Below are 15,500 nucleotides of genomic sequence, written 5' to 3' on the forward strand. Positions count from 1 at the left end.
TTCTGTGGCGGTCGAGTTCCGCCTGTCATGAAGCACATATTGTCAAAATCAGGATGACTTTGGAAAATGGGGATGAAACCATTTTCCACAACCTCCATGTACCGATCGGTAGTTACCGTGCCATCGAGGTAAATATCGCACCGATTATTCCGTGATTGGATATTGCACACCAGACAGTCACCCGTCGAGCGTGAAGAGACTTCTCGGTCGCGAAATGCGGATTTTCAGTCCCCCAAATGCGCCAATTTTGCTTGTTGACGAACCCTCCAAATGAAGGTGGGCTACGTCGCTAAACCAAACTATGCCAGCGCATACTATTTCCCAGAGTGCCCCGTGGCCAGCAGTTTGAACATCCTAACACAAACCGTAATGACGATTTTATTGCACGTAATTCAATAATATTGTCTCCCTGTATAAGATAACAGGCATAGCGTCAATCACAGGGATGAACAAATTTATTGTTACAATGAGCGGAGTTGCCTACAACCTGTCTCAGTTGGTGAATCAGTGTTAAAGAAGGTCAAGCCTCGCAATTCTTATGTCGGAAACTAAACCTTCACTTCTGGGTATCACCCGTTTATCCCTTAGTGGCTTTCTCTGTCGTCCTAAAAACGTGTGGCAGAGGTACGCGTAAAACGAAGGAATATCCTTCTGAAACGACTATGTGCTTGCAGGTTGTCACTGTGACAGGAAAAAAGAATAAGCACGGAAGTCGTCGTTCTTCCTGTGGTTTTCCCATCCTGCGGAAAGACTTCCGCTACGAGAATCCTTATAGTGGGCCCGCGGTGCCTGCTATGCTCACTGCGTGTGATTCCCTCTCGGTCTCAACAGCAGCTGGCAATGCATCCACTGGGGGTAGCTGCTCCGCTGCTGGCTCTGCTGGCGGCGAACGGCACTACGGTGCTCGACTGTGTCTGCGTTGCCGCCTCCAGATACGACGTGAACTACGGTGAACGCTGGATATATAACGCCTACTGTAGCGATTTCAGTGAGTACTTTTTCGTATAGCACTGATTCACACTACTTTAATCACCGCCCAGTTTTGATGTACTGAGACTAGGCTTTGCTTGCATATATCGTTATCAAACAAGATAAAACATTGACAGTCTGACAGCAAATGCCTGTGACACTCACTACACATCAATCGACTTTGTCCAGCCTTTCGCGTGTGACCAGATGGTACGAAGTGCGGTTTGCAAGGCTGAAATAATCAGTCTACATCTCTTCATTGAGCCCAAGACGTTTTCGAAATGTGTGAGAGTGCGTGTTAGACAGAGGTTGTGGAATGTGATGGGTAGGATGCATAATACATTTTCGATGGTTTCCAACCACTGTTTCGTCCAACGTAATTCACTTTATGTTAACATCGACCACCTTATTCTCTTTTGGTCACCGCGTATGAATGCACATTTATTTGCCCAGTATTTATAAGCTATTACTTTGATTTTGTTAAAAACCTTTTGGTACCATAACTTTGACCTCATAGTCCTATACAGAATATACTAGCTTGTGATGCTACACTACTGGACATTAAAATTGCTACACCGCGAAGATGACGTGTTACAGACTCGAAATTTAACCGACAGGAAGAAGATGCAAATGATTAGCTTTACAGAGCATTCACACAAGGCTGGCGCCGGTAGCGACACCTACACCGTGCTGACATGAGGAAAGTTTCCTAGCGATTTCTCATACACAAACAGCTGTTGATCGGCGTTGCCTGGTGAAACATTGTTGTGATGCCTCGTGTAACGAGGAGAAATGTGTACCATCACGTTACCGGCTTTGATAAAGGTCGGATTGTAGCCTATCGCGATTGCGGCTTATTATATCGCGACATTGTTGCTCGCGTTGGTCGAGATCTAATGACTGTTAACAGAAAATGGAATCGGTGGCTTCAGGACGCTAATACGGAACGCCGTGCTGGATCCCAACGGCCTAGTATCACTGTCGAGATGACAGGCATGTTATCCGCATGTCTCTAACGGATCGTGCAGTCACGTCTCAATCCCTGTGTCAACAGACGGGGACGTTTGCAAGACAACAACCATCTGCACGAACAGTTCGACGACGTACCGAGCGAGGTGGCGCAGTGGTTAGCACACTGGACTCGCATTCGGGAGGACGACGGTTCAATCCCGTCTCCGGCCATCCTGATTTAGGTTTTCCGTGATTTCCCTAAATCGCTTCAGGCAAATGCCGGGATGGTTCCTTTGAAAGGGCACGGCCGATTTCCTTCCCCATCCTTCCCTCATCCGAGCTTCCGCTCCGTCTCTAATGACCTCGTTGTCGACGGGACGTTAAACACTAATCTCCTCCCCCCCCCCCCCCAGTTCGACGACGTTTGAAGCAGCATGGACTATCAGCTCGGAGACCACGGCTGCGGTTACTCTTGACGCAGCATCACAGGCAGGAGCGCCTGCGATGGTGTACTCAACGACGAACCTGGGTGCACGAATGACAAAACGTCATTTTCTCGGATGAATCCAGGTTCTGTTTATAGCATCATGATGGTCGCACCCGTGTTTGGCGACATCACGGTGAACGCACAATGGAAGCGTGTATTCGTCATCGCCATACTGGCGTATCATCCGGCGTGATGGTATAGGGTGGCATTGGTTACACGTCTCGGTCACCTCTTGTGCGCATTGACGACACTTTGGACAGTGGACGTTACATTTCAGATGTGTTACGACCCGTGGCTCTACCCTTCATTCGATCCCCGCGAAACCGTACATTTCAGCAGAATAATGCACGACCGCATGTTGCAGGTCCTGTACGGGCCTTTCTGGATACAGAAAAAGTTTGACTGCTGCCCTGGCCAGCACATTCTCCAGATCTCTCACGAATTGGAAACATCTGCTCAATGGTGGCCGTGCAACTGGCTCGTCACAATACGCCAGTCAGTACTCTTGATGAACTTTGGTATTGTGTTGAAGCTGCATGGGCAGCTGTACCTGTGCACGGCATCCAATCTCTGCTTGACTCAATGCCTAGGCGTATCGAGGCCGTTATTACGGCCAGAGGTGGTTGTTCTGGGTACTGATTTCTCAGGATCTATGCACCCAAATTGCGTGAAAATGTAATGACATGTCAGTTCTAGTATAATATATTTGTTCAATGAATACCCGTTTATCAACTGCATTTCTTCTTGGTGTAGCAATTTTAATGGCCAGTAGTGTACTGTCATACTTAGTCCTGTCACATACAAGTTAAGTTTCCAAATCACTGTATGTAACTTGAATATAGATGACTTTTGCAATACAGATGGTCAACGTTATCCCATTCAGTGAATGATTAGTTTACGAGTAACAGTTAAGCACTATGGTTTAATTAATATTCCATACGGTATATATAGTTCTCGTTCCAACATAACTGACAATATGGTAGACAAACATACCTACGGGGCTGGCACACATTGCCTTTTCTCTCTACCCATAGGCATTAAAACTTATGCCCGCCTTTAATTCAAGCTGGCCGATCCTATTTCATGAGATCTTGACGCCAATATAAGCTAACTTTAATATTTACGGAATACAGTTTAAAGTATTCTTCCCTAGGCAGATAACTTTGACGTTGTTGCTCTAAAGAATCTTTTTTATGAGAACTATAGCGTTGCCCACTTAGTCACGCTGTATACAGGGTAGCCTTTGAAATATTATTCCTATCAAAGGTTAGTTTGCAGACAATATCCTGTAAGTGCTTGACCTATGTCGGTCAACAGCACGTAAGCGTGATGATGGGGCCGTTGTGGGCCCAGTCACACCCTACTTTAAATGCTAGGTTCTGATTTATGCTATTAACATACGTGAGACATTTACACTTTGCTCGCTATTAGACCATATCCGTAATTTATGTTCCCGTTCAATAGGGAAGAATACAGCTTATGTTCATAGTATTAGCTTGACCTTTATCGGTCAATAGTACATAAGTGCGTTGGCAGTTGCGTTGTACGTCCTGACACACCCTATGAAACTTCCTGGCAGATTAAAACTGTGTGCCGGACTGAGACTCGAACTCGGGACCTTTGCCTTTCGCGAACAAGTGCTCTCCTGCAAAGGAGAGCTTCTGTAAAGTTTGGAAGGTAGGAGACGAGGTACTGGCAGAAGTGAAGCTGTGAAGAGGGTGCGTGAGGCGAGCTTGGGTAGCTCAGTTGGTAGAGCACTTGTCCGCGAAAGGCAGAGGTCCCGAGTTCGAGTCTCGGCCCGTCACACAGTTTTAATCTGCCAGGAAGTTTCATATCAGCGCACACTGCGCTGCAGAGTGAGAAGCTCATTCTGACACACCCTACTTGAAATATTAGGTCCTTATTTCTTGGTAGTCTATGTGAGAATTCCAGGACGCTCACAATAATCCTCATCCTAAATAGTTAATAGCCTTGTAGGCAACATCCTAAATAGGTAATATCTGATACACTAGAGTGTGTATTTCGACAATTAGCGTGGCATAACCTATTTGAATACATAGGGTCTTGAACCCACTGCTAACTAATAATCAATCTTTCCCTTAAGAGTTTTGTTCCACGTCACCCTTGTGACTACATACAGTGGACGGTCGTACATATTGTATTTATAGTTAGTGTATGTTTGGTTAAGTTATTATAGATTTCCTAAACACAACGTTGACTACCTGTGTATAAAGCCATAAATGATGCCCTAAGCTTTACACACCCAGTCAGCCATAAATGCGTAGTAATGTAGTGCCATAATATAACAACCTTAGTCAAATTTCGCGTTAACAAAGTGACGTATTACTCCATGTATAATGGAAATTATTTTATTTGCACCTTCTCCTAACCCTGAGAAGTTCTCGCGGTACTGACATATAACCTTGTTCATCCCCCGCATGAGATCGTGCGGAACCATACCAACATAGCGGTGATCATATGTGGTTTTTAATCTAACAAGCTGAACGTAACGTCTAAGTAAATTTCGTATCAGTTAATAAGGTATAGGTTTACAGTTACCGCTCATCGGGATTCTGTCTACTTAGTGCCTTGTTCCCTCACAAATTTCTACATATACATCTATTTCTACGTGATTACTGTGCTATGACAATAAAGTGCCTGCCAGAGGGTTCAGTGAACCACCTTCAAGCTGTCTCTCTACCGTTCCACTCTCCAACGGCACGCGGGAAAAACGAGCACTAAAATTTTTCTGTGCGAGCCCTTATTTCTCGTATCCATATGCAGGTGGGTGGCAACAGAATGTTTTCGCAATCGGAGGAGAAAACTGGTGATTCAAATTTCATGAGAAGATCCCGTCGCAGCGAAAAACACCTTAGTTTTAATGATTGCCACTCCAAATCACGTATCATGTCTATGGCACTATCTCCCCTATTTCACGATAATACAAAACGAGCTGCCCTTCTTTGTACTTTTTCGATGTCATCAGTCAGTCCCACCTGATGGCGATCCCACACCGCACAGCAGTACTCCAGAATAGGGTGGACAAGCGTGGTGTAAGCAGGCTCTTTAGTAGACTTCTTGCACCTTCTAAGTGTTCTGCCAATGAATCGCAGTCTTTGGTTTGCTCTACCCATAATATTATCTATGTGATCATTCCAATTTAGGTATTTGTAATTGTAATCCCAAAGTATTTAGCTGAATTTACAGCGTTCAGATTTGTGACTTATCCCGTAATCGAAATTTAGCTGATTTGTTCTAGTAATCATGTGAATAACTTCACACTTTTCTTTATTCAGGGTCAATTGCCACTTTTCGCACCATACAAATATTTTATTCTGCGATGTAAGAAAGACGAAGAAACCTCTTCTCTGAGTAGAAACTTAATACTGATAAAAACTTAACAATTCTTCTCGAATCACACAAATACGTTGGAAGTCGAACACGAGTAATTTTGATAAAATGTTTTGAAAAAAGGAAAAAACTGTTCTGGAAGCAAGGTAATAGTAAATAATAATAAGAAACCAAGTGACTTTCAGTTTTCTTCTGTTCGTTCTCGTTTAAGGTGTTGTAGTGGTTCCACATATTTGTCCATCACCCATTCTTTCAAAAACGATCTTCAGCATGTTGCCGTAGTGCTTCTTGTGGTTGCGATACGTGCTGATTTTTGCATATTCACACTTCATGTAAACGAGGAATTCTATCTCTTTGTCCGACCCAAGTTTTTGGATGACATAACTAAAATATTTTCCCAGTAACCAGCTAATGGCGTTGGTTTTTTATTTCGGAAAGTATGTCATGCCTGGTCTCAGGAGGAGCGATGGCGTTATATATTCCGTAGAGGATCTGGTGAGAAAGGCGATTTGTTGTCTGATCCTATTCCAGTTATGCACATTGCCACCACAGGTGAATCTGTGGCTGAGTGTATCCACCAGATTGCATTTTCCACAAAGGTGTGTCTGGTTTAAACCGATCCCATATTGTCTCTCGTTGGTGCTGATGACATTATTAACTGTTTTGTACCATGCGGAAATAGCGTCTGTAGATAGCCCGGCATAGTTGATGTTCCGCCATACAGCTTTCCAGTCACAATTTGGGAATTTCGTTTCAATTTTGTTTCTACCATCATTTAACTTCCTTTCAAGTATGATGTCGCGCGCTGTGATACGTGTGTTGCTTCTGATTTCGTCACTAAGATAACTTGCTTCGAGGAAAAAGTTCCTCACATACTGCAGACGGGCATTAATCCTTAGCACATCAATCGGTGCTTGCAGGCTATGGGGTGTCATAGCCTCAAAGAGCTTTGCGGTTATACATTGTGGAAGTTTTCTGAGTATATGGAAAGTCCGTTTGAGGAACAGAGCAGACGCTTTATTGCGAATATCCACCAAACCGAGGCTCCCGTTTCTGACACCCAGTATAACGGTAGTCGCACCAACCCTGAATATGTCTCCTCGCCATAAATAATTGGTAACAGTGGACATGATACCTTTCGCTACTAGTTTAGGGATTGGAAATACCTGCGCAGTGAAATACGCTTTAGACAAAACGCAGGAGTTGATGAATCTGACTTTTTGCACCAGGTCCATAGTTTGATGGATGTTCTCCATTACAGCACCATGAACTTTCCTCCTAGTTTCCGTCCAGTTAAAAGCAGCCATCCTCATCGGACATGCCATTAAGATTATTCCCAAAGTTTTATGTTTGTTGTCTTGTTTTGCCCATGCCAGTCGAAGGTGATCTAGGCCCCGTAGATTCAATATTTGACTTTTGTTTTCATTTGCTGTCGCTCCCGACGCTAGACAATATCTTTGGATTTCCCTTTCCAGTGTAACTGTCTCCTCCTTATTCCCTATTACTACGCCCAAGTCATCAGCATAAGCTCGTATGACAGTTTTCTCACCACTCAATGTTATACCTGTTAATCCTGCGTGGACAGTGTAGAGGAAGGGCTCTAAAGATACGGAAAATAAAAACATAGATAAGGGGCTGCCCTGTGGAACCCCTCACCTTATCTGTATGGGTTTAGATGTTTGGCCATTGATTGCTATTTTCGCATTTATACCAGTTGCAATATACCTTAGCATGTTCACAATCTGGGGGTGGAAAGCCATTCTTGACAGCCTCGCTAAGAGGTATCTATGACTAACGCGGTCAAAAGCTTTGTTGAAATCTATAAAGATTAAAGCACATTTTATATTTGTCACTGAGGTAATTGCAATGACGTCTCTGTATGCAGATAGACTTTCGAATATCGTTCTGGTCGGAGAACAAGATTGATGATGACTCAATATTTTGTTGGAAAAGGCAGAGAGCCTTTTGTTGATAATACGCGAAATTATTTTGTAATCAGAATTTAGTAGCGAAAGAGGCCGAAAATTGTTTAACTTGGTTTTGCCTTTACTCTTAGGAATCAGTACTATTTTACTGTCCTTAAACTCTGCAGGGACCGGTTTTCCGTTCAGGACCTCATTTCCCGTGGAAGTGATCTTGTCCCCTGTTGTGAATTGGCAGGAGCCAATTCACGGGATTTGGAGGAAGCCGAAAGGCACGCGTTAAGCTCACGCAGGCTGGCGTGAGGTCTGGAACAGGACAATGTAATTAATATAGCCAATAAGGTACGTTGCTGCTGGAATACTTAACTTTAATCCATAATTGGTGTACATCGGTCTGACGGTACAGGCATGACAAGATTAATAACAATTGATATTGGCGCCTTGCTAGGTCGTAGCAAATGACGTAGCTGAAGGCTATGCTAACTATCGTCTCGGCAAATGAGAGCGTAATTTGTCAGTTCCATCTCTAGCAAAGTCGGCTGTACAACTGGGGCGAGTGCTAGGAAGTCGCTCTAGACCTGCCGTGTGGCGGCGCGCGGTCTGCAATCACTGACAGTGGCGACACGCGGGTCCGACGTATACTAACGGACCGCGGCCGATTTAAAGGCTACCACCTAGCAAGTGTGGTGTCTGGTGGTGACACCACATCCCCAATTATAGACCAGTAGCGGGCATAAAAGTCCACAGGGAGGCCATCAAGTCCCGGAGATTTTTTGAAAGGTGAGTTACGCACTACCACATGCACTTCATCTTTAGTAATAGGTGACAGGATGACAGCGTTGTCTGTTCCCGACAATTGTGGACCTAAAATAGTGAGAAAGTCCTCGAGAGCTGCATCTTCCACTGTGGTATGGGCATATAGGGTTTCATAGTACCTGTGGACTTGGTCCAGTATTTCTTTCTGGCATGTGAGCCTCGTACCAGTATGCGTCTGGACTTCATCAATTGAAGTTAGACGTCTGTTTTTAGCATGCCGCACCAAGTGATACAGAGAAGCTGTTTCATCTGCTACGACTGAGGTGGCTTTCGATTTAATTTTGAGTCCCTCCATCTGTTTCCGTTTAATGCTTAATAACTTGGCTTTTATTTATTTGATATCATTCAGACGAATTACGTCATCATGGGCCTGTCGATGTAAGTCTCTTAAAACTTTATAATAAAAACTCCATTGTATTCCTCAACTCCCTGTGCCTCGCTGCACTATACTGCATGACAACTTTCCACAGCCTTGGTTTAGCCCTCCTAGTCCACCAGTCAATGACTGTTGGGTGCTTGTCTACTGTGCGGAGGCACATAGTCCACGCTACTCTTATTTCCTGTTCCAGTTCTTCCTCAGTTAAAACAGAGATATTTAAATTCCATCGACGGGTTGGCTGTACACTTAAATTAATTCAAGTTAAAAGTGTACTGTGATCGCTAAAATACACGGGAATAGTTTCAACGTTTAACAAATAATTTTGCAAATTTGGTGACACGTAAATTCTATCTAGTCTGCTGCGGGAGTGGCTGGTTATATACGTGAACCCGACTGACGTCGGGTGCTGAAGTTCCCACACATCCTTAAGGTGTAGATCACTTACTAACTTTTTTAACTGTGGCGAGTAGTTGAAGTTGGGTTGTTGATCCTTCTGGTTTAAAACACAGTTAAAATCTCCGCCTAGTATAAGAGAACACAGATTTTTCCTCAATAAATAAATCAGTTGATCTTGAAAAAACTTCGCACGATCCAATTTGTGGGAATTTACTGATGGGGCGTAAAGGTTAAGCACTGTCACATCGAAAATTTTTATGCCTATGGCTCTTAACCTGATTCTAGTCGTTCGATTTCAGTCACCGGAATGCCTTCCCTTATAAGAATGGCTGTACCGATATTGGCTTCCGTAGAAACATTAACAATTTCAAAAAAGCCTGGGATCCGAAATTCCGTTATCACAACTTCTTGTAGCAACGCGATATCAGTCCCGGACTGGTACAAGAATTCTTTTAGGGCTGCCAGTTTCAAGGGTGACTGTATTTTATTAATGTTAATAGTAGTAATGCTATAAGCTTGCATCACAGACATACCAGAAGAAGCTATTTGGGATGAGGATCGGTATGATTATAGCAGCAACGTGCTTCCCTACAAGGCACGATCTTTACAAGCTGTGTGCCCATTACATGTACTAACTCCCTAGAAAAATTTTCACTGCTTTTAAACAAAGTGAATGAGAAGAAAAGTATCCTGAAATCCTGACAATGCATTGTTATAAGTCACTGTGGCCCTTCTCTTTCTCCTCTTCAGTGTTGGCCCTGATGACTTTATATTTAATGTTCTTTTTCTTGATGTCTTTCTTCTCTGGTGTGGCTTTCGCTTGATGACACGTGACAGCAAGACCCGGTTTCGGTCGCAGCCGCCGGCGGTGGCCGTCTGGCGCAACGGCCGTGGCTTGCGAGTCGTCAATTATTGGTTCCGGCGTGGTGTCTGTTGTGTTGTCTTGCTGGCGAGGCGGTGATGCTTGTTTATTTCCTCCTTCGGCGCGGCGTTGCGCTTCGGAGTCAGCAGGTTGTTTGCTTGGTACTTCCTCGTACTGTTCGCACTGTATGGGCTGTGCACTTGATGCGGCTATTTCAGCCGTGACCTCAGGCTCAGGGTCACATTTCCGTGAAAAATCACTACCCGCTGCGTCACTATCTGTTCGTGGCGGTGTAAGTCCTTGGGCGGAAGTGGGAGACACATCGACCTTCATTCCATCTCCTTTTTCCACTTCCAACAGATCTTCAGGACTGGGCTTCGGCCTCCTGGCAACGGGTGTCTCACAGGAAGAGTCCTCATCAACATTTTTTCAGTGTCCTCTAGGGGACGCTTTTTAGTGGGAATCTCGCTGTCACGCAAAGGAATTTCAGCAGTTAATGCAGGTTTTAAAGACGGAAAGTCATTGACATTAAGTGCAACATTTTCAGAGGTTGTAACAGGATCCACGACAGCCGCCGGCTCTGTTGTATGGCTGGCAACAAATCGTTGAGTGTTACTTTCCGGCGCTGTAAGGTTATTTGTTAGCACAAAAAGACGGCGAGGGCAGTCCTGACGGAGGTGACCAGACTCGTTACATACATGACATGTAGGGGTTTGCCCTGAGTACACAACATGCGCCTTGTGCCCGTCAACAAAGATATGGGAGGGAATGTTTGCCTTCACTTCCATCTCCACGGAGCGAATGCCGTTAAAGCACTGCAGCTTGAAATGCGAAGCCCACCTTTCGCTGACTATTTTCCTGACAACCCTGTACTTTGAAAGGACATCTTTAATTTTCGAGTTGTCTACTTCTATGGGAATATTCAAAACCCTAACATTCCTAATTACAGACTCGGAATTCCGGAGTTTGACAGTACTTTTAGTACCATCACGGTGTATAAATTCCGTTTCATAACCAAATTTTGCCAGAAAGCGGTCTACACTCACGCAATCGTTAAACTTTTCAAAAATGCAGTATTCATCAGAGTCTAGCTGCATGGTATGAACAGATTCAGAATGAAGGCCAATTACCTCGGTCGGTAATCCAGTCGTGTATTTCAAGTGCAGAGGGCTGTACTCGACGCGTGTACTTGTCGAAGGTGAAAATCACGGTGTTTTTTCTCACGGAGTTTGCCATGGTGTTCTGCAGCGAAGAAATCTCGGACAACGCCGAAATCCCAACGGCGCTACGTAGAAAGACGACACGAACGAAGACCAAATGCTCAATTGATAACGCTTAATTCACGTGCAAAACGCCAATAAACGATCACGAAACACGAAAACACTGGTGTAAACACTGAGCGTTGACGGAGCAAACTTGAGGAGCGTGCGGCCGCTGCGGCAGCTGAAGCCAGACTGCCGACCCACCGAGGACACAGAGGACGGCGCCACTGCAGGGACTCACCTCCGGCACGCCTGCCGCCGAACCCACATCCTCAACGTATTCCCCCGCACTACATTCGTAGTGCCCCCGCCCATTATACTCATTACTCGCGGCGCGTTGCCGATTCCCGTAAGAGTTCGGGCACTGTTTGTGCAGCAGAAGAAGATGGTCAAGTAGCCGGTGAGCCTTAACCATATATATACTAAGATGGTATCTGTTCTTTCGTACATGTTCCGAAAGAACAGATAACATCTTAGAATTTGTATATAGAAATATTATATATATATATTTGGCTGGTTTCTTTGTCTAGGGGCTGGGATACGTAGTTGCCGCATTACAAGCCAAATACTGCTGAGTCTACGGTATACAATATCAATATACACACGAATCGAATGGTCGAAGGTTCCTATCACTCGGCAATTGTGAATTTTGAATGTAACACAGAAATTTATATTTGAAAGATTGCAGTTAAACAAAATCTGCAGATACTATTTTTAACGACTTTAAATGATGAGTACGAAAGCAGAAGTACCTTTAAGAATGCCGCTTATTACTGCAAAACACTTATTGGTTATCGATGGTTCAGGAATTAAATAAAATATAAGTTGAATAACAGGGAGACAATAGATTCCTACTTCACGTAATTAGTTATGAACAACAGCATAACCTCGTGAGATATTCACTTCTAAATGCATACTACGTCTTCACTGCAGAAGCCATGGAAGTCGCACAAGCGCACAAGCCGGCGCTACGAAATATTTCTATCTCCCGCGACCACGCACAAGCTGCTCAACACTGTCCAAGCATTTCCTGCGACTGCCCGTCGCGCCTTCCCGTCCAGCACTCCCCTGTGTCCTGTGCCACCCGATGCTCCTCCCCCACTTCCATCCAGTCTCTCCATTGGCTTCGGTAGTCGCCTACGGTAGTAACGAGCGCTGTGATTGGCTAGAGCGCTCCCGCCATGTCTCCAAGCCAACGCACACTCACAAACATATTGAAACACATACGAAATACTGGATTTACATTTAAATGACTTGAAATTAAATAAATATTCCTACGGCTGGACCATAAACGCGCTCTAACACACATATTTAATACATAAACAAATTAAATAAACATATATCAAAGGAATAGAAACAAAAGTAGGCCAGTAGCCTAATGACTCAGAGCTTCCTAAAACACAGTAAATATTTGACCAATTTCTTCGTGAATAGCACATACCGGATATAGACCAAAACGTAGACGAATAACTACATTTATAAGCATGGTGCTACCGCTTTTTTCGTGTAACTGTGGACTACTTATCGCCTGATGCCATCCATAATCGTTCAAATTGCTCTGAGCACTAAGGGACTCAACTTCTGAGGTCATTAGTCCCCTAGAACTTAGAACTACTTAAACCTAACTAACCTAAGGACATCACACACATCCATGCCCGAGGCAGGATTCGAACCTGCGACCGTAGCGGTCCCGCGGTTCCAGACTGCAGCGCCAGAACCGGACGGCCACTTCGGCCGGCTGCCATCAATAATGACCTCCAATAACTCATGTACTATTAAAGTTACATGCCTGTAATTCATATCAATTTAGGTGTACACTAATAGCTTTCTAAAGACACGTCGATCGTCAAAATCTGATGAACCGTTTACGTTTTGGAAATTCGCTGCTGGGTGTTACTTATATAATTTACAATGAGATACTAAACTTTAACCTAATAAAGATATTGAAAATCTAATTAAACCACCAGAATCGTCGTGCAAATTATGGTAATGTATATGTATCTTTTTAAGGTATCATGATTCCTCCAGCTATTATTCATTTCTACATGAACTGTGAAATGTCTCCCATTATAGTTTCACGAAGTCCGCCATGTTTGGCATTCCCGGCCTACAAATCTCCTTCATCGACACAGCGTCAACACGGAATCCCCAGCCACACGGTTGGCCTGGCTCTCGCACTGGGGCTGCCCCTCTCGCTCCGGCTGACGGCCGGCACCACGTGGTTGCTGAGCAACCCCGGCTTGCCTAGCGGTCCGTGCAGCCACGCCAACTCCGAACTTAGAATATTTTCATGGCGCCACTTCTTGCCCGTTGCCTCACATAATGTAACGATCAACTCTGAAGTGTGATGCGCTATCCTCAGTAAATTGAAATGCAAACGAACTTCTCTATCTCCACAACATTGCAAGGTCTCACACAAGGCTGCACACACGAGAGGAGCTTATAAAAACTCACTGGACTCTTCTCCCTTATGCACCCCACAGCCCGGATCTCGCTACTACCGACTTCCATCTGTCTGGCCCAATGAAGGATGCAGTGAGCAGGAAGCAGTACACGGATGATGGGGAGGATACTGATACGACAAGACGTTGGCTCCTACGTCGACCAGTAGATTGGTACCGTATGGATTTAGGGGTGCACCCAGTAAGGTGTTATCATGCCACAGCTGAACTCTATGTCTCTCTGGTAGTGCTGACCAGTTGCGTTTCTCAAAAAGTGTGCACTCGCTGGGTTCCTCGGCGCGTCTGCACATTCCAAGTTCCATCTGTTTGGTTGAATGAAGGATGCACTTCGCAGCATACAGTACGTTTATAATTGGGAGGTTACGACCATTGGAGTGGTACCAAGCGATCATACAGGCCTTCCCACTACAGTGTCACATGGTCGTCGCATTGAACTGAGATTACGTTGAAAAATAGTGGGGAATGATATAGTGTATTGGAATCCTGAATAGATTCGACCTACTTTTAACCCTTTCGGGACACAAGGCCCTTAAACATGGCCCGACGTGACAGTCGCTATGGGACGCGAGGCCCGTATACGTGGACCGATTGTCACGTCACACACGCAGTGCTGTATCTAGGGACTGACTTTGAGTATCGACACGGGACGGGGCGCATCCTGACAAAAGGGTAACCGTTCTGGCTAATAGCAGTTGGCGATCGTCAGCGCTTACTTACTGCATGTCATCGTGGCAAAGAAAAGAGGAGATACACCAAAGAGTCATTTGCAGTTTCGGAAGAGACTCGTCAAGGAGCTTGTGGGCGAGGTCAGGGCTCGAGCAAGAGGCCACGCTCTGAGCACGGCGACCCACACAGGGTGGACGGCCTGTACCGAGCTATCGCAAGAGCAGACACCGGAAAACTGTGTGAATGTGCCGTTTGCACTGATCGCTCCGAGCCAGGAGGGCGAAAACGGTTCCCTTTTTTTTTCTGCGAAGCTTGTTCGTCCAACCCCTATCTTCATCTGCCTGAGTGCTTCAACAGCCATCACAAAGTAGCAAAGTACCGAGAGGACTTGTAAACTATGGTTGCCTATCGAAAACTCGATATGCAAAAGTTGTAAAGTTTGTTTTAAGCAAATTTTATGAAATTTTGTTGTTTATTGACGTAAATTAAATTTTTCTTCGCTAAAAATGGACTTTTTATTTTTCTTCACACGGACGTATGTCGTTTTAAAGCTAAAACTTTAAAGACTAAGATACAACTAATTTTAATAGGTATAATTCATTGCTTCACCTCACAACTAAAAAAAAAGTAACAAAAAATCAAAATTTTCATTTTTTCTGTTCTAACACCACCGCCAAGTCAAAAACTGCGTTATATGGAATAATGAAAATAGTATGCCGGTAGAGAGCGTGTTTTAAGCTTCATTTACAAAAAAAAAGAAAAAAACTACACCCGTAAGTCAAACACAACCGATGAAAGAAACCAAGGGATATGGAACCCGTACAGCGCCGCTGAATCGCTCCGCTTTGAGGAAACGCGCTCCGTCCCGAAAGGGTTAAAAGAAAAAAAATGTGTCGCATTATTTATTGAACGCCCCTCCAGGCAGTTCCGATCATGTCTTTTGTACCAACTGACACAACGCAGCCAGTAGCCCCAGG

At 44.6% G+C, this 15,500-nt stretch overlaps 1 protein-coding gene across 1 annotated transcript in view; it reads left to right on the forward strand.

Annotated features, from left to right (window-relative positions):
- The first annotated feature begins 839 nt into the window (after positions 1-839).
- LOC126106550 (uncharacterized) overlaps positions 840-15,500 on the forward strand; it is a 94,677-nt gene continuing 80,016 nt past the window's right edge. Inside the window, exon 1 of the mRNA XM_049912889.1 lies at positions 840-988. Within this exon, the coding sequence (XP_049768846.1) occupies positions 841-988 (148 nt within the window). The 5' untranslated portion in view covers position 840. The remainder of the gene's footprint in view (positions 989-15,500) is intronic.

Source organism: Schistocerca cancellata, chromosome 10 (assembly GCF_023864275.1).
Source record: "Schistocerca cancellata isolate TAMUIC-IGC-003103 chromosome 10, iqSchCanc2.1, whole genome shotgun sequence".
NCBI classification, from domain to species: domain Eukaryota; kingdom Metazoa; phylum Arthropoda; class Insecta; order Orthoptera; family Acrididae; genus Schistocerca; species Schistocerca cancellata.